The 20,441-nt window shown below is 28.3% G+C and overlaps 1 protein-coding gene across 1 annotated transcript in view; it reads left to right on the forward strand.

Moving 5' to 3' along the window:
• The window catches only part of Myo10A (unconventional myosin 10A), a 45,859-nt gene extending 25,555 nt beyond the window's left edge, over positions 1-20,304 (forward strand). The window contains 8 exon segments of the mRNA XM_089177002.1: positions 15,461-15,843; positions 17,318-17,621; positions 17,745-18,140; positions 18,488-18,672; positions 18,763-18,895; positions 18,977-19,181; positions 19,280-19,416; positions 19,634-20,304. Coding sequence (XP_089033128.1) covers positions 15,461-15,843; positions 17,318-17,621; positions 17,745-18,140; positions 18,488-18,672; positions 18,763-18,895; positions 18,977-19,181; positions 19,280-19,416; positions 19,634-19,867 — 1,977 coding nt within the window. The 3' untranslated portion in view covers positions 19,868-20,304.
• The last annotated feature ends 137 nt before the right edge of the window (positions 20,305-20,441 follow it).

A 20,441-nucleotide genomic window follows, 5' to 3' on the forward strand; every position in this document is an offset into this window, starting at 1 on the left:
TGTCCTGGAAATGGTTTTTTTTTGAACGTCCTATATATGTTATATCGTAAAATATCATCAGAAGAAAATGCTTAAAATTTATAATATTTATTAATGTAAAATATAACACAAATTTTGCTATAATGCAAAACTTATAACTTTTACGATTTTAAAATTAAAGATGAATAAAACACTGTGATAAATTATTTTGTAATATTGTTAATCATTGCAGTTTATTTATGTAATCGGACACAAATATACACGGATTATTAAATATTTGAAATTTTAATAATAATTCTTATTATATGAAATTTTTCTCCATAAAATTAGAATTCTTGTGTTACAAAAAGAAGAAGATGTAAAAAAAATTGCAATTGACATTGCAAGTAACTTTATAAATTATCATAGAATTTTCTAACTATGTTTATACTTCAAGGAAAAGAACATATTTTTTCCATTACGTAATTGTTCATGAGCGAAAGTATCCGGGACGATATCGAAACAATTTCGATTTCACTTGCTCTCGAAGCGACTTGTATACACACACACATATATATACGCAACATCTTAGTTAGAAAAAAAGAAAAAAAGAATATATAAAAGGAAAATGTTCACCGAGAAAAGAATGTGATAGTAAAAAGGTAAAAAAACAAAATCTTGGAGAGTTTTCCAAGATCTGCAAGATCTTATAGACCGGTCTTTCTGGTAAGAATGGTTTAACCATTTACAGCAAGAAGAACGTAAATTGTTTCAGCGTTGTTCTAACACTTTTCTTTTTTTTTTTTTTTTTTTTTTATAAAACTTTCGGCATCACGTATCAGATGCGAAATAAATTACAAATGATGTTAAGAAAAATTCGCCATATACAAAAAAAACTGTAAACTCGTTTAAAAGTACCTAGAAGTGTATGTCTCGTCATTAGTCGATTCGTTTTGAAAACTACCATGAACGGAAGTGGGATCGTGTTTCCTACAACTATTGAAAGAAACCCTACCGAGTATGTCACTGAGGTTAAACATGATCGATCATACAATTAAATGGGTGTAGCTTCTATTGTACATTGCGAGAATTCAAAAGGTTTGATAAAATATACATTATTTAAATTCATTGAAATAATGAAATGTTGAATATAATTCGTCGCAATTATCTTTAATTAATTATTAGAAGAATTTCTATATTTACGTATTTCATAATTGTTTAATTTTTCTTTTATTGGTATCGAATAAAAATTATTAGTTATGCAATATGCGGTATTTCAAATCTATCAAATTTGTATTAAAAATAATTATATATTATTATAATATATTTAATATATTAAATTTAATTAAATAAAAATTAAAATAATAATAAAAAATTATATTTAATATATTAAATTTAATTTTTTGAATATATTTTGCATATATAAATATATATATATATATATATATATATATATATATATATATATATATATTTGTTTTTTTAAATATATTCTATTATAAATCATACAATATTACTTTAAAAAGTAATTTTGAATTAGTAACGAGTATATAAGAATGAAAAATAAAGAGAGAGAGAGAGAGAAACACACACTCGTACGTAATGACTAACACTTTATCACGTAGGAACTGATTAACATTCACCGACTCTACTACTCGCTTTTCCATTTTACACGCATGCATGATAACTCGATGCATCGTCGGCTGGCTCCATTCTTCATCGAGGTTTCTAAATCATCAATGATTGTATCGTTATTCTGTGAAGTTAAAAAAGAAATAAAATAAAAGAGAAAGAGATGGAGGCCGTAAGGTCTTCTTCATAACATAGTAGAAACGTGGGAATTTACATTAGAAGCTTCCTCTCTCTCAATTTCAACGGTTGTTATCTTGTTCTTCCGGTTGGAAAAATGCTCTTGATTGTCACTTATGTGATTTCATGAATAAACACAACAACAACAACAACAACAACAAATAAATATATTTCCTAGAAATTGTACACTTTATCTATGTAATCAATCTATCAATCAATGATACACGACCAATGATTATTTGAAGTTATGTAATATATTTCATTAAAAAAAAGTAATCATTCGTAATTGATCGTGAGAAACAAAAAAAGCAAATAACATTTTACTTACGTTTTCATTCATATTTTTTTATAAATTATATTTATTTATATATAACAAAAGAAAATGAATATCTGAAAACAATTTCCGCTTACGACGTTGATTTAAATTCGAAGACTGGAACGGTCTCACGTCTCTCTCTCTCTCTCTCTCTCTTTTAAAGTATATATATAAGTAGGAAAAAGAAAGAAAAAAAAATGAAGAGAAGAGGGTCGTCGTCGCCAAGGAGAAAAAGAAACCTGCATTGTAACGTGGGAGCCCTTTTTGAGGGTTCCAAGGCGTAATCGTTCGTTTCCTTTGGTAGTCGACAGGTGCTTCGTCCGTTAGGTAGGTCCATAACCGGGTGAACCGAAACGCGAAGTCCTTTTGTAAGGACTCCACCCAAAAGGCGTTGACCTTCGAATCACATTTAACATTTTTCTATATAAATATAATTTAATATATATAAATTTATTTCTAACTTATATAGATATATATATAAGAAAGATAACTATTAATTATTATTATAATTGACAATGCCAATAATTTCTAATTAATACTTTGAACCTTCGAATCTTCGAATCACGTTTAACATTTTTCTATATAAATATAATTTAACAATAATTTATTTCTAACTTATATAAATATATAACAAAGATAACTGTTAATTATTATTATAATTGACAGGTAATTGTAAATGTCAATAATTTCTAGTTTATACTTGTTACGAGGATTATATTGATTAATCCAATTATAATTAATATTAATTACAACTTACATGTAGATAATTTCGAGAAAAGAAAAAATAGAAGTATAACGTGCATGTATTTAAATCAATATAATAATAATAAAAGAAATACATCACCGATCTATGATGAGATCGTAATATTATCAATGGTCCATAAATAAATATAACACATGTCCGACATTTACAACCATGTACTTTCCAATATGGCTGACTTGTCATGGAAATGATTAAAAAACGATTCGAAAGCGTCTCAGATCTTAAGCAAAAAATTATTATTTTATTTATTTATATTATTAATTTATAAAATTTACAAATATCTCACCTAATCAAACGAGGTGTTTGTGAATACTATTTTATGTTGTACTTTTTTTTTTTTTTTTTATCGAATTGAATGAAATTAACAAAGATAATGAGAAAAGGCAAATAAATAACCATCTCGAGCTTCCGACTTTTTTCCTCCTTCTTCCGGTTCCGATTTCTACTTCATTGCTCGTTTTGTTGCTGCTTCTTACAACCAACCGTGTCTCACCGGCATTGTTGTTTCAAGGGAATCGCGAATACGCACACGCCCACGCACTTGTTACACGCCTTTTTCTTTCATCGTCGTAACCCTTTCTTCCTTGTCTCTTTTCCTTCTCTTGCCCCCCTTCGATCATCTCTACCTAACTCCCCTATATAACATATTTACATATATATGTGTGTGTTTGTATGTATATGTAAAGAGTATGGTAAGAACCATTAACCGGCTGTCGTCAGTGGAAACTTATGGCAACCCTTCGCCAACGATTTCTAACATTTTTCTATCGCTAATTTCTTTCTCTATTTTTGTCTATCTATTATTTGTCTCTCTCTCTCTATCTTTCTTTACCTTCTACTTATAAACACGTTCTTTTTGAAAATGCGATTCGTCTCACGCCATTCGTAGAAATTACCTTTTGCTTATGTTAGCGTCTAAGCAAAATTGCAAAGGATGAAAATTCCAAGGGTCAGAATATTGCCCTATGCATTATCGTTCTTTAACGTGTTCAACTCGATAATTGCTTATCTTATCTCGTTTTCTATTTGTTTTTATTTTTTTTTTGTTTTTTGATTAGAAAAATAAATTAGAAAGGATATCGACAACGGTGTGAACATTTTTCCTACATAAGGAAATTCATTAGTGTTTTTGTTAATTATTCTATAGTTCCTTATCTTTATTCTTCATACAACAACGTAAAATATGTAAATGAAATCGAAATTAGCGGAAATTTCAAGGAATTAACAATTTTTCCTGTTAATTAAACCAATCACGAAGTGTACTTTCTCGTTTTAACTTTGTCGTATCTTATCGGACTTGTTCAGGAACATTTGATTTATTTTAAATTGATAGTTATGAACAAAAAAATTTTTATATCTAATTAACGTGAAATTAATTTAAAATTTATAGATAAGAGATAAAGGAAGGAATATATAAATTTGCTTTTGTGTGTGTATTTTAGTTAAGTCATTCACATTACTTAGACCAATTCTGATTGAATAAGGACACGACGTTCTTATATATAATTTTGTTTCCTTTTTTTATCTTTTTTACACAGATTCACTGGATGATTCTCGAACGGAAGAAAAGTTTCTAAAACGAGTGAAGTGTCGTCTAAGACACGTTCTAAAAGTCTCCTTTCGTATTCTCGAACGTACATTCCAATCGAGAGTTCTTATACGGATATTACCTACTCTCTACGACACTGTTTAATTTAAAAAAAAAAAAAAAGAAACTGTTTAAAAGAATCAACTTTTCCCATCTTCTTATAATAAATATCTTTGCTAGTTATTGGAGATAGTGATAAAAAAGAAAAAAAAGAAACAGAAGAAAAATACGCAATTAATATTCAAATAAAATATCTGATTAGAAACTTTTAAATTTTTATTTCATTTATAATAAATTTTATATATCAAAAAAATTTTCTTTAATTTAAAAAACAAAAAACAACGTTATAATTGTAAATTAAATTTTGTCAAGAAAAAATAAAAGAAGAACGAAAAACCGAAAGATGAAATAAAAAATTTGCAATTCCAATAGAAAATAATAAATAATTAAAAAACGTACAAAATTAAAAATTTCTCACGAATAAAATATCAAATATATATAACATATAATAATATTATATTATTGTATTTAATTTATTTTATTTATTTTATTTTTAATATTATATTATTTGTATTCCATACAAAAGAAGAGGTGAAAATTCGATTAAAAAAAAAGCGAAAATTAGTAAAGAATTCGTTGCAATGCAACGAACCGTTCGATTAATTCGAAATTTCTTGATGAATGCAAGGTGGTGGATAAGAGGGGAACAGATGGGGGGGAGGGGTAACCGTTCTCGCATTTTTTAACCCGAAGTACTTTCGTAGACTTTTCCATATGAAGACGTACGTATTCGTTTGCATCGTATATCGATGCAAGCAAGTATTGCAAATAAAAGTAGACATTGTATATATTCATACATGTATGTACATATAATATATATATCTGTGTATATGTATATATACATACATATATATATATATATATATACACATGAAAGATCGTCGTTTATGGTGGAGGGGTTCGACCCAGATATCAGTCCTTCGAAGGCATCGGCCAACAGAGTTCTTAGCGCGAACCTCGAAGCGTGTTGAGCCTAGAAACGTTACCGGGGCTACCTACCTGACGGAAGACCAACTTCTCGAATAACCAACAACCGGGCCTTCTTCTTCCTTCAGTCACTCGTTCATCGTTCCACAGTGCGGAACACTACTTATAACAACAACGCATCGTTATCTACTCTTGCGTTTATTTTTATATTGATTTTATATTATTATTTTATTTGTTTTGGGTGAAGTTTATACACGATTTGTGGTTACATATATAAGAATGTGTTATGGTAAAAAAAATTTGAAGTTAGAAAATATAAATTAGGATTGAATTCTTTTTTCTTTTCTTTTTGAAATGTGTTTTTGAGAAGATTGATAAATTGATTTGAAAAAATAAAGTGAAGAAGAAAAAGTGACAGTGTTTAATAAAATCTCTGTTTTTTATATATATATATATATAATTTCATGTGAGTGATGATATAAAGTATTTTTTTTTTATGGGGGAGGGTGAATAGGATATCTCGAATACATCGTGACTTATATATATAATATATACATATATATATTATATATGTAATAATATATTTAATTGAATCAATTGTTTTATTTTTTTTTTCTATTGCATGTTTTTATACTTAGAAAATCGTTTATTATTTAAATCGTACTGATTTGTCATTTCAAAATTGTATATTATATGTATATAGATATATATATAAATATGTTTACGTGCTGTCAATCGTAACTCGACCGTGATCTAAAGTATAACGCCGTACATCAGTCAAAATAGGTTTGGCCTTTCCGTGACTCGTTACACTCCCGTCGTTTTACAATTACAATGAAGAAATTATCGTAATAGAACGGAGAGCGTTGGCACGATTAACGTTATGCGTGCCGATGTGTAACACAACAACGAGCATGCGGTTTTAAATCGAATCGGTGAACGGTCGTGTAATTAATAGTGCGTGACACTGAAAGAAATAAGGGGAAAAGAAAAAAAAATTAAAGAGAAATGTGTGTTTCACGAAAATATTATATATATATATATATGACGACGATTACTATGTGACCGGTTATAATTTTAAATCAAAGACTAGTTTTCTTCGAAAAGTGAATTTTCTCTCAAAGGTTGACGCAGTTTACGCGTAAATATCGAATGATTTACATCTCTCCGTTAGAAATATCCATGTACGTGTGTATATATGTGTGTTGTGTATGTGTGCGTATTCGCGTTAATAAATTTAACAAACAATAATTTTTATTTTTTTTATTTACTATTTTACTTATTTTAATTTTAAATTACTTAATTTTGATTTTTATTTTAGATAATTTAATTTAAATTATTTAATTAAAATAATTTAATCTTTTAAACGTTTAAAATGTCAATTACATTTGCAAAATTTGTATTTTATTATTACAATTATAATAATTAATTTTATTTAATATATTAAACAATATATGTGTAATCGATTCTTCGGGAACTCGAAATAGATAGTTTTATCCTTGAACTCGTGAAAATTACAGTAATCAAAACCGGGATCTATCGATCGATTGTATAGTATCATACGGTTGTATCTGTTTACCTTCTCTTAGTTTAGTTAGTTGAAACGATCTCGATAGATACAATGTCGTAAGATGTAATACATCGGTTTCCCATAACAGTGTCATGGCGAAATCCTATAGTATTCGTATAGTATAACGCGATGCTCGGTTACTAACTTAACAGTTTTATACGATGTTGTTTATCTCATGAAACTAAAAACATAAATTCGAATAAAGTTTTTCACGGTTCACGGTTTGTTTTACTCGTTGGCAAAAAAAAGATGTTTATTGAATTTTTTCGATTGGTCATACACGAATACTTTTCAAAAGATTTATTTTGAAAGATCATGGAATATGTTTCCCATAGGAAATCATAAAATTACGTTTATTACAATTGAATATTTTCTTATTCATGTAACGTAAATTCTGTTATATTTTAACTAAACGCTTTGATTATTTTGTAGAGTAGGTTGATAATAAATAAATTAATCTGATAAATATTACAACAGGTCAATAAAAAAAATATGAAATATTTATTATTTAAATTTGAAATTATGTAAAACGAAACAAATGTAGAAATAGTTTATAATTTAATTAGCGTATAAATAGTCACGGTACACTTATCGATTTTTCTACGAAAGAAGAATATAAGTAATTTGAAAAATGTGTTATTCTTAAAAGAATAATATTATTAATAAAAATTCATGATTTAAAAATCGTTTCAAAAAATAAAGTGCATAATGCCAGAAAAAAAATATGAAGAAATTTGTTTTATCGGTCACGAAAAATCGATTACGTTGATCTTTTTTTTTTATTTCTCTTTCTTGCTTACTCTTCCTTTATCTTTCGTGTCAGTTTTTATTAAAAGAAACAAAAAAAAAGAAGTTAACGTTTATCATTTTATACTTTTATAACAAATGACGACGTAATTTCTTTTTTTTTTAATGAAAGACCGTGTTTATTTCTTTCTAAAAAAAAAGAAGAAATATAAAAAAGGTCTGACGTAAGATGTCCGAACTAAACGCGCAGTTTCTTTTCCAACCGAGGACTCCTTCGTTCGAGCATAACAAACGATTCTACCACGGCTATTTTCAAATAAGAAAATATTACCAGGATCGCGATCTCTGTTACGTAAGTCGAACCCTTGCCGACTTCGTCTTAACCTTTAATAATAATATTAATAATAAAAATAATATCTTATTGTTTAATGTTTTTCAGATAGAATCAAAGATCGTTTCCCCTTTTTTCTTTTTTTTTTCTTTTACCAAACACGTGCGCACATTTGTATGAAACTAGTACGTGTACATGTATGAATATGTGTATGAATATGTGTATGAATGTGTGTATGAATGTGTGTATGAATGTGTGTATGAATGTATGAATGTATGTATGTATGTGTGTGCAAATATTATTTGTTTTTTTTTTAAATATCCATGTGTGGATACGCGAGTGTGTTTAACGATATCGATCTTCATGTTTTGTCGATTATTCTTCTAGAAAAATCGTAGATGGAAAAAAATATAATGAACGTTGAGATTAATAATCATTCACTTGTTTTATCCAGAATCTCCCATAATCAAATGTACCATGGGTTATTATAATTTTAATGACTCTCGCACACGTTATTATCGCCTTATTAACCTTGTCTCGAAACAGGAAGTTACAATTCTCAAACAATGGGTCTTAAGCGCTTATACACTACGACGATTTTCTTGAATAAACGCAAATGGTGTAACGTTACTTCTCGATTTATATAATGATTTTTATTTATTTATTTATTTATTTCAAAATGTTCATTGTTAAAAACGTGTTGATGATGTTCATGTTTTTTTCTGTACAGTTAGATAATGTCAAAGAAAGTATATATATATATATATATATATTTTTTTTTTTATTTTTATTTTTAGAAGAAATTGCAAAATTTTTCGAGTAATTTAGAAAAAATGCGAGTAATAATATAATGCATGCTTGAAGTTACAAAAAAAATGTAGAGCTCGTCTAAATTGCATAATAAGTGGGTCTGTTTGCAAGAATTCTGACTGTTAGGAAAATTACCGGTTTAAAGTATTTAACAAAAAAAAAAAATAAAATCACAGAAAAAGGATTGGGGAAAGAGTGGAACGTGTCGCTTCGATTAAAAGCGAAGTTTCACGTTTGTTTAAAATTCACTTCAATGATAGTACGACTACTCGTGGATTTCCAGGAAAAAAACAAAACAAAAGAAAAAGATATAAAAAAAATATATATAAACACGAGCATTTCTCTCAGTCAGTCGACATTGCGACAAAAAGAAAGAAAGAAAAAAAAAAAGAGTTTGTTAGTGCGAAATAATTGTAATTAAAAGCAAAGCATTGTTCGTCGTTGAGTGCTTGCAAATCCCACGAGAGAATCTTCTTCTTCTTCATGGAATTTCTCACGGTGTCCTTATAAAAGAAAGAAAAAAATAGAAAAAAGGTCTTCCTTGATCTGCATGTTTAACTTATTCTTCAATCTGTTTAAAATATTAAAATTAATTCGATACTTTAAAACAAAAAATATATATTAAATATATTAAACCGAATGCGCGTAGGTTTTAGTTAAAAATTTTTGCAATTTCGAAATTTTATATTATAATATTTAATTAATTTTTTTTACATTTATTATTAAATTTATATTATTTATATAATTTTATTTTTATTTATATTTAATTTTATATTTATTATTTATTATAATATAATATTATAATATATATATATATTTATTTTAACAAAAAATAAAAATTAAAAATTATAACATAATATATATAATTTGTTAACATAGAAATAAGCGTAATTATATTATTCCTTTCTATTATACTTTCTTTTAGTATTCAATCGTTAAATCCGTAGCTTCCTGTGTTCTTTGATACAATTTTATTTTTCGTTGTCAACAAAAAAATGTAAAGAATTATACATTTGCGTTTACCGATCAAACATTTTCTCGGTTAACAGGTTTAATTAAAGGAGAAAGGTGTTTCGGGTGAAAGGATCGAAAGCTTGTCTTGCTTTTATGAATTTGTCTCTTACTGTACATACTTTTTGAATTCCCTTTTTTCATTGATATTAAATGGTATCATTTCCGCGTTAAAAATATGTTTATACATTTCTGTTTCTTTCTTAACTAATATAAATTTATATAAAAGAAAAATCATTTCTTTACGAGTATTAATAAAATCCGCGAACATTTATTTTATTTTATTTTATTTATATTAATTGCATGAACTCGAGTCTGATGATATTTCTATTCATCGATAGGTCAAATCGCAAAGTACCTTTAAAAGTATACGAGAATGCAATTACTATAGTTTATCGAACTGCTATAGGGTAAAGACGATTTCTAATGACCTTAAAAACGGCCTCGTAATTTTTTTTCCTTTAAAAATCGTTTTCCCATCCATCATATCAAGACAATTTTACGCTCTATGGTATAAATTAAAAGAGAAAGTCCATAACAAATTTATCGAAAGTATCACGAAGACTATGGTTACATATATATTTATTAAATTGACTTTACTTAAATATCGAGAGTCACGTTATATTCGAGATATTCCTAAACTATTCCCAAAAAATAAAAAACAATTTTTCATAACCTTGAAATTAATTGTAGAATGCTATGTACCCGTGGAACGATGATCCATCGGCGTTGGAAAATCTTTCGAATTTTTTAAACGAACTAACAACAACAAAATAAAAAACAAAACAGTGAAATATAAACTTAACATTAAATTGCAAGTAAAAAAAAAAGAACAATGATGGAACGCGAGGTATCCGATGCCGAAGGTGTTTTTTCAAGAAGATTATCAGGAAATTGGGAAGAATTACCAACGACCTTGAGAAGACGTCAAAAGCATAGACCAGAAATCCTAAATCAATTTGCCGATTATTCAGAATCGTCGGAAAGTGAATTTCGTAAAGTTGTTGATGGTCATTCATTTAATAATGTTCAACGTATCGTTAAAAGATCCGAATTTTTACGAAGATTGGACCACAATGATAATGGAAAAAATATTGAAACGAAAAATGATAGAAGATCGATGATAACATCCGATCGTTTGTATAACGGATTAAACGAAGATTATCGTAGACATTATGATAATAATCACGAGACCAAATTAGGATCAAACAAAAAATGTCTTGTTAATTTATCCAATAGATTTGATTTGAAAAGTTTGTCAGACGAAGATCGTAAAACAAATTCACCTGACAGTCTTCTAGTTAAATCCTCAGAATCCGATCTTAGCAGTGACGAATATGGACACACCGATGATTCTGGTGCATTTTTAGAAAAAACATCTAACTTCGATCGTAATGCATCTAAAATTGAACAAAGAACAACCACAGGTTTTATTAAATTCTTTTCTCGTGACAACGATTGTAACAAACGTAAGAAAAAATCCGATGATTTGTCACGTAACACTACGACACCTTTGGCATATACAAATCAAGTGGATGTTAACAAAAACAATTTAAATACAAATTCGAAAAGTTTTGATTATGTTCGTAAAGATACAAAAAATGATTATCACGGTGGTACTCAACAAAAATTTGAATACGAAAATATTCCTCGTATCGATATGTCGAAGTTGGATCAAAAATCTTTTATCAATCATAACACGACTATGAAGAGTACAGAAAATGAATCGCAAATTGATCATAATGATCATAATCATCATCATCATCATCATCATCATCATAATTATCATAATCGTAATCAATCTCAACCAACGATCGAACAATTGAGATTGGAAGAGGGTTGTCAATTAAGAAACTCAAGAAACTCGTCACCCAATTTGACGAGAAATGCGGAAGACGTTAGGAAATATCATCGTACACCGTCACCGAATCGTCAAAGAAACGGTACAGATGATTTAAGGATCAATGGACTCATTCAAGATTTCTATGATAGCGAGCAAATGATTGCACGGGTGAACGGTGATAGAAGGATGTCCAAGATGGAAACTATCACGGAAGAGAACGCGGCTAACGATGGAAATAAACTGAGTGTACGAGAGATATTGAAAAGATTTGAAGAACTTCGTACGCAAAACGAAATACAACAGGCATCCGAGGAAAAGTCCAATGACAAAACTCTCACCACTATTCAAGAAACCTTGAAGAAACTCGACGAGAAGGTCAAGAGCTTCCAGGTCATGATCCCGATTTATGTAAAAACGAAAACAAACAAAACTCCAATCTCTTTTCTTTTTCTTCTTCTTATTACTTCTACCTGAATGTCAACCTCTCCCCCCCCCCCTCCCTAACCTTCACCCTCACCCGATAATCGAATACATTCCGCAAATTATATTTGTATCCTCGATGTTGTTGCTTTGCAAGGAAAAAAGAAAGAGAAATTCCAATTTCGTATCTTTTCTCTTATAAGACGAAGATATTTGAAATGTTTTTAAATGTTTTCTTCTCTCTATTATTCATTAAGAAATGAATGTGAGAGTATTAATGGGAATGAAAGTATCATCCTTACGGTTTCACTGCTAATGGAAAAATAAAATAATTTAATATGCATAATTTGTAAAAGTATAATCATCGGATTATAATTGACTGTTCATTTTAAAAAGAGTAACGATACTTGTTATTGTTAATAAATAAACATTCCCATAAGAAATGATAAAAAAAGATGAAAAATGTAAAGGAGAAACGTTTATAAGCAAATAGCAAGAAGTAATATCGTAAATCATAGAAAATTCTCACATATAATTGACTTACATTTGATGGAACAAATAGATATACAAATTTTCGAATGTTCAAGGATTTCTCTGGTTTCATTTTTACGAGGAACTTGTAAGGAAAAATCAGCTTTGTCTTTTTTTTTATATGAATTCGAGGTAATACGAAGAAGTCGACCTTGAATCGATCTCACCTTTCCATAATTTTTTTTCTTTTTTATTTTTACACCCCTTTTTTCCTACCTTTCTTTCACTTTGCCAATTTTTTTCTGGTTTTTTTTTCCTTTTGTTCGTTTTATCTTTCTCAAGAAAAGTATTCATGCGTTATTCCGCAAAGTGATGATAGAAATGTGTCTCCTCTTTCTTCCGTACAAATATCTTTACATTTACCACAAGAAATTTTTTTTTTTTTTAAAGAAAGAAAGAAAAAAGGTAAAAGAAAAAAATAATAAAGACATACCGCTAGGTGAACAAAATAAGGCATGGGGAAAGGAATGTTCGATGCTTTTATATAAATCATGCCGGATAACTGTTTCCACGCCACGATTGTGCGAAAGGCGAATTATCTCGAATGAGAGGAGAAGCACCTATCTCAAATAAATATAATAATATGACCAAAGAATAAATGAAACGTTTTAAAAATACATTTATGTTCATGCTAGTCGTAGTATTCACCTTCTTCGTAGTAGTCTTCATTTTTAATCTATGTCAATTGATAAAATATATCGTACAAATTATTAAAATCATTTTTAAACTTTCGTGAAATATAATAATATAGTCAAAGAAAAAAATGAAACGTGTCAAAAGATACATTTATGTTTATCCTAGTCGTAGTATTCGTCTTCTTTGTAGTAGTTCGTATAGTTTCCGTTTTTAAACTATGTCAATTGATTAAATATATCATATAAATTATTAAGATCATTTTATAACTTTCGTAAAATATAACAATATAGTCAAAGAAAAAAATGAAACGTGTTAAAAGATACATTTATGCTCATCCTAGTCGTAGTATTCATCTTCGTCGTATAGTCTTAGTCTTTAATCTATGATGTCAAAAAAAATTGATAAGATATATTATATAAATTATTAAGATCATTTTATAACTTTCGTGAAATATAATAATATAGTCAAAGAAGAAATGCAAAGTGTTAAAAGATACATTTATGTTTATCTTAGTCGTAGTATTCATCTTCTTCATAGTAGTTCGTATAGTTTTCGTATTTAATCTATGTCAATTGATAAAATATATCGTACAAATTATTGAGATCATTTTATAACTTTCGTGATAGAAATACGAGAGCAAAGAAAAAACAAATTAACAAACATATTCGTATATAAAAGGGGAGAGACTATTTTAATATATCATTCGATCATTAAGTGCCATATGCTCGTAACGTTGATAAGGAAACTAGTATTTCGAGATTATACTTAACTAAAACATCACCGGATTAGAAACTGCATTTTTCGAAAGCAATTCCGCGAATACACGTACTCTCCTTTTATTTATTCGTTTTAATATACTTAGAAAGTCGAGACATGTTCATACATGCATCACGTGATCCTTCTGATCAAGTATAAGTTATTATAAATTCGTTAACACTCGTCTAGTTTCATCTCACGACTAGTATGTGGATGCATTTAAGATATAATGTGGGTCAGGGTCGACATCTGTTTATTCTACATACAAATACACATTCCATGGCGCATATGTTCTCATATATACATATAGAAACGTACTACACATGCGTTCGATAGTTTTACTTGTTAAGAATGGAGCTTTCAGGTATGCATATACCTGGTGTCGTTTTATTCAATTATGGAGGTCAGATCGAGATACTATACAAATATACGAGAATTTTATTCTAATTTTTTTTTATATGACAATAGAAGAAATCAATAATGAAATTAAAACCACGAACAGAGGTATCATTAAATAAACAAAATGCATGAAACGTGGTAAGATAATGTAAAATAAAAAACAAAAAAAACCCATTGATAAAACGAGATTTACAATATTTCTTAGTATTTGACATTCGTTCGCGGAAAATCAACGAGAAATCCGATTGAAAGAAGCTCGAAACAATTTATTATTAATGAGCTTGATATTTTAATGGATGCCAATGTTTCTTTCTCTACTTATAATGGAAAAAAAAAGTTGCAATTCGAGAAACGCGGTTGCGTGTCGGTTAGTGAGAATTGATCGGCTTAGAAGGGAAACGTGTTTTTTATCTTTTTTTTTTTTTTTGTACAAGAAACTGATCGGATACCGTACATAGTGGACTGGTGAAATGGAGGAAATGAAAATGGGGGAAAAAAAAAGTAACGTGAAAGAAACGTAAAGAGGAGAGAGAGGTCCTCTTGTCGAGTCGCGATAATAAAACTCGTTCGAATTGCACGAAGACACGCGAGGGAAGAAGAGTCTTTTGAAAGAAAGTAAAAAGAAAAGTAAAGAAAATAAAAGAAAAGAAAAGAAAAGCATTCTGATCATATAATTTATGTTATGATTTATCACATACCTTCCTACCTACCTACCTTTACCTTACCTCTTCTACGTTATGATTTATCATAGTGTTCACATCGTACTTAATAATCATTTTATCATATGCACTATTTAACCAATTATCATTCCCCAATGATCATCATACGCAACTTAATTCATTATATGATTCGTTATACTTATTTTTACTTTATTTTCTATTCTCAAGTTATCTTACGATATGTCATACTCGTTATAATTGTGTTATCATAAATACATTTTTGATAATTTATAAATAATTGTCTTTTTCTTTTTTCTTTTCTACAGATTGAACAGAAACCTCAACAAAAGCCAAATCATCATCATGAAAATCACGTATCGCAGATCACTAAGAGTATTCAATTGCAGACAAATCACGCGACGACAACGAATCACGTACAATCACATAATCAAAACAATCATGTTATTTCCAATCATGAAAATCACATGCCGTTGAATCGCGTGCCAAATCATGTGTCTGTTGTTAATCATGCTAATCATCAAAAGAATCAACAAAATCATCGAACGAGTCCTAATCAGGAATGGCGACAACCGGAAGACAATGGAAGATTACACGACGAGAGTATTTACGAGAGTGGTCCTGTTGTCAACGATGGAAAACACTCACTGTTACAATACGCCATGTTAAATTTCAGACAAAGCACGGAAAAGTAAGTGAACTTTTTTTTATATAAATTTTTCTTTCACTATAAAGTCACGTAATTGGTGTTAATAGTCAAAAAAAGTATATTTACTTACATTTTATTTTTTATTTATTATATATTTATATTTTTTATATTTTAATCACAAAAATAAATTGTTAGTTCATATTAGCAGTAATTAAATTATAAGTTTTCAAGTTACATAATTTTTTTAAACTATAAGGGGTTAATATTAGATAAATAATTATTGGAAAAATTTAATTGACTATTTTATAGTATTAGAATTATATTTTTTATAGCAGTTTATTCAAATACCATATTTTTATTCGTATTATATCGTAAAAAACAAATAGATACACAATTGCATTTAAAATATTTTTCTTTTGTAAATACAAATTTAATTTGCAATGATTATAACTCAAACAAGGTAAAATGATATTTGAAATATTTTAATATAAAATTTCACTTAACTTTATTTAGAAACAAATTTGAAAATTGACGATGCATCCTTCAACACCTGCATAATTTGTTTCTCATGCAAGTTGTGTTAAATCGCTTGATCGAGAGCATTATGTCGAAAACAAAGGTTTATGAAAGTACGGAATTCACACATTCTACAATGTAAAAAGAAAATCTTGCGTTCGATTTTGTACGAACGAAACGATAAAATCTACTTATTTCAATCGTTATGGGACGTGGGAGGGGAAATATTTTTACATTTGAAGAAAATGCAAGATCGAAAATCTCGTATAAGCGAGGAAGAAAGAGATGCATTGAAACTTTCACGAGAAAAATGTCGTCACCAATCTTGTCCCGATTAAAAGAAAATACCAAGCCATCGATAGAAATAGTGAAAATCAATGAGTAAAAGAAACGAAAGGGGGCAAAGGAGGGGGTTTATAAATAAATGCAATAAAAATAATAAAAGCTAATTTTATGTTATTACTATTATCGATCGCGGTAGTACAATAATTACGACGAATGAATAAAACGTGAAATGATAATCGGTGTAAACCACCTGGCTTACGCAAGAAGACACACACGAGGAGAGATTCGTGTTGAGAAAGCATAACGCATGCGGTTCTCAGATAACATCAACCACCAATCACCGACACGGTGATTCTCTCTTCTCTTTCTTCTTTCGTCTTCTTCCTGAATCGCGAGCTCTCCATTTCTTCTTCGTGTACATATATATATATATATATATATATATATTTTTTTCTTTTTTTTCTTTCTTTTTCCATAGTTAGAAGTGCTGCACTCTCAGGATGTGCTGGTAAAAAAAAGAAGATTTTCATCTGGCCTTTCTCTTATAAAATACAATCGTTGTTATAACAACTTTGCATTTTAATACGGAAATCAAGAGACAAAAAAAACAAATATCTTTTATCTTTGTTTCTTAAATGGGAATTGTTGTTTTAAAATGAAAAATCTTATTGTTAATAGAGAAAACATATTTTATTCCTTTTTTTTTGTTCGTTAGGTTCGAGATGTTAAAAACAGCGGATGGTTCGATAAGTGGTTCGTTGAAAGTGATTGAATCGTTGAAGTCTAAGAAAAAGGGGAAGAAAAATAAAGGACAACAAGATGGTGCTGAATGGACATGGAAAGAACAAGTGGATCTTGTCAAATATTCAAATGTACCAATTGAACAAAGTCTTTTGAGACTTGATGCAGATTTAAGTGCATTGTCAGTGGAGTGTTTCTTGTGTTTGATGAGATATATGGGAGATCAACCGTTACCTCCAGATATGAGCGAGGTCAAATGTGTCTACACGATTCTCATGGTAAAACATGTTTATTAATTAATTATACATTCATATTAATCATTTAAATAAATAAGTCAATATATATATATATATATTATGATTTCAATTATATTCATTAATTTGAAATGAATTATTTATTAGCATTGTCACAAATACGAATTATTACGTGACGAAGTTTATTGTCAATTGATGAAACAAACGACAAACAACAAGAGTCCAAATCCAGACAGTTGTCAACGTGGATGGCGTCTTTTCAGTATCGTTGCTGCTTATTTCACTTGCAGCGAAGGATTAAAACCATATTTAACCAAATATCTCGAAACTGCAGCTTACGATAAGAGACGAGCCTATCATGGTACCGCTACGGTTTGTCTTCAAAATTTAAGAAAAACGGTTAAATATGGTGGACGCAAAAATGTACCAAGTGTGGAAGAGATTATGGCTATTAGTGCGGGAAGAAATGCTAAGAGACAAATTTATAGATTACCTGGTGGAACCGAAAGAGTTATCAATACTAAATGTACTACGGTTGTGCAGGTTCTGATTTATTTTGATTTATTTTTAATTAATAATTTATATATATCATTGAAATGAAGTATCTGATGAATTATTTGTATGTTTTATTATTTAATTAATTATAATGATTAATTAAATATTAAAATAAAGATAATTAAATTAATTAAATTATAATTATAATTTTTTTTAATTTAAATTACATTAATTTAGTTTATTATTTAAAATAATTTAAATTACATTAATTTAATTTATTATCTAAAATAATTTAAATTAAAATTATAATATTATAATTTAATTAATTATATTAATTAATATATATATAATATATTTTAATTTTAATTTTAATAATATATTATATTTTTTTAAAGGATGTCATCGAAGAAATGTGCAATGTTATATCTGTGAGAAATCCACACGAGATGGATGAATTTTCGTTATATTGTATAGTCGATGGGGATGCATTTACAATGCCATTGGCAAGAGACGAATACATATTAGATGTTACCACCGAATTACATAAAAATCATCAGGTGTTTTATTTAATATTTTGCAGGTACGATTATTTCAATACCATTTCATACCATAAATATAATGCATATTCATAACATACATTTATGCCAATAATTCTATTTTCATTTCTTAGATCTGTGTGGTATTATTCGTTAAGGCTTGATGCACCATTGTACATAGAAGTTGTTTTTAACCAAATTGCTCCGGATTATTTAGAAGGACTCTTATTAGTGTTACCCGGAGAACATTTACCTCAAGAAATTATTGTAAGTATTACTATCATTTTTGTTTGATTTTATTTTGTTTTTTATTGTTCCAATTTTTAAGAAAACAACATTTCATTTCAGTACGATATGGCTCAAATAGCAGCACTTTTACATAGAGCAGCTGACATGGCACATGAGCCTGCTACAAAGGAAATAAAATATTTGTTGCCAAAACCAGCTCTTAGTTTAAGAGAACCAAGACCCCAGCAATGGTCAAACATGGTTCAACAAGCTTGGAACAATGTACAACATATAACAGCAGCTGCTTCCAAAGCTCAAGTATTAGGTAAATATCATTTTATTTATTAACAATATAATTTAAAGAAAGAGTCATTGAAATCTAAATCATAAAAACATACTTAATGAATTTTTGTGGATTTTTAGAAATATTATCAAAATGGCCGTTATTCGGCTCGAGTTTTTTCGCCGTAAAAAGAATTCCAGAGGGTAAAGAAAAGGGTGGTGATCACATATTGGCCTTGAATCGTCACGGTGTACATTTCATAGATTTAGTCACTCATGTGAGTATTAAATATTTTTAATTTAAAAAAAATTAACATATATATTTTAATATATTTATTTATATAATTACAAATTAAAAATATTATATTTAAATATATTTATATAAATATATTATATTTTTTTTTTATTTATTATATATTTTATTTTATTTTATATATATTTTATTTATATATCATATAAATATAATTTGTAACGATAATATGAATAATATTTTAGGAAACGTTATATCATTATCCATATTCCGAAGTAATATCAACGCGTAAAGTTAAATCTGAAGAAGGTACCCTTTACTTGGATATGAAATGTGGCAATCTTATGCAACAACGTATTACCAGACTGCAAACAGAGCAAGCTCATGAAATTTCACGTCTGATTAGGCAGTATATAACCATGGAACAAAGAACTACAAATTCACAGGCCGGTGGTGGAATTGGTTTTGGAATGAGATAAACTAATTAACATTAAAATTTTTCTTTTTTAAATCTATCACTGTTATAAGATGAATCTTAAGATCATCGTTTGAAATAACTATGAACGATCATCTTCTTCTTCTTCTTCTTTTTCTTCTTCTACGATCGTTCGGAATACGAAAGTAAAATCGGTTTGAAGATGGAATTATCTAAGCGTTTACTGTAATAACGATTGTGTAAATAGCACCGAGTAATAGGATCGTTTAAAGAATGAAAAGAAGAAGTTCATTTAAGAGAGAGAGAACGACGATTCTGTACGTCGAAGGAATTTTATTATTAAATTCCTTTTGGGGATATTTTTTTTTCTTGGTTTTAGGATTCAGTACAGAATACTAGTCGAATCCTCTCTTGATTTATAATATTTATATAATTTACATTCCTTTTTTTTTGTTGTTTAATATGTACTATTTACTTATACTATTTTTTTTTACTTTACTTCTTTTTTGTTTCACTCTCCAAATCATGACATTTATTATTATCTTTAATAATATAGATTAAGAAAAAAATTATAATAATAATTAATTGACGGAAGTGACGTCATCTACGATTAGATT

Source organism: Polistes dominula, unplaced genomic scaffold (genome assembly GCF_049000335.1).
Source record: "Polistes dominula isolate Pdom_NZ unplaced genomic scaffold, Pdom_raw_medaka contig_12, whole genome shotgun sequence".
Lineage (NCBI taxonomy): Eukaryota > Metazoa > Arthropoda > Insecta > Hymenoptera > Vespidae > Polistes > Polistes dominula.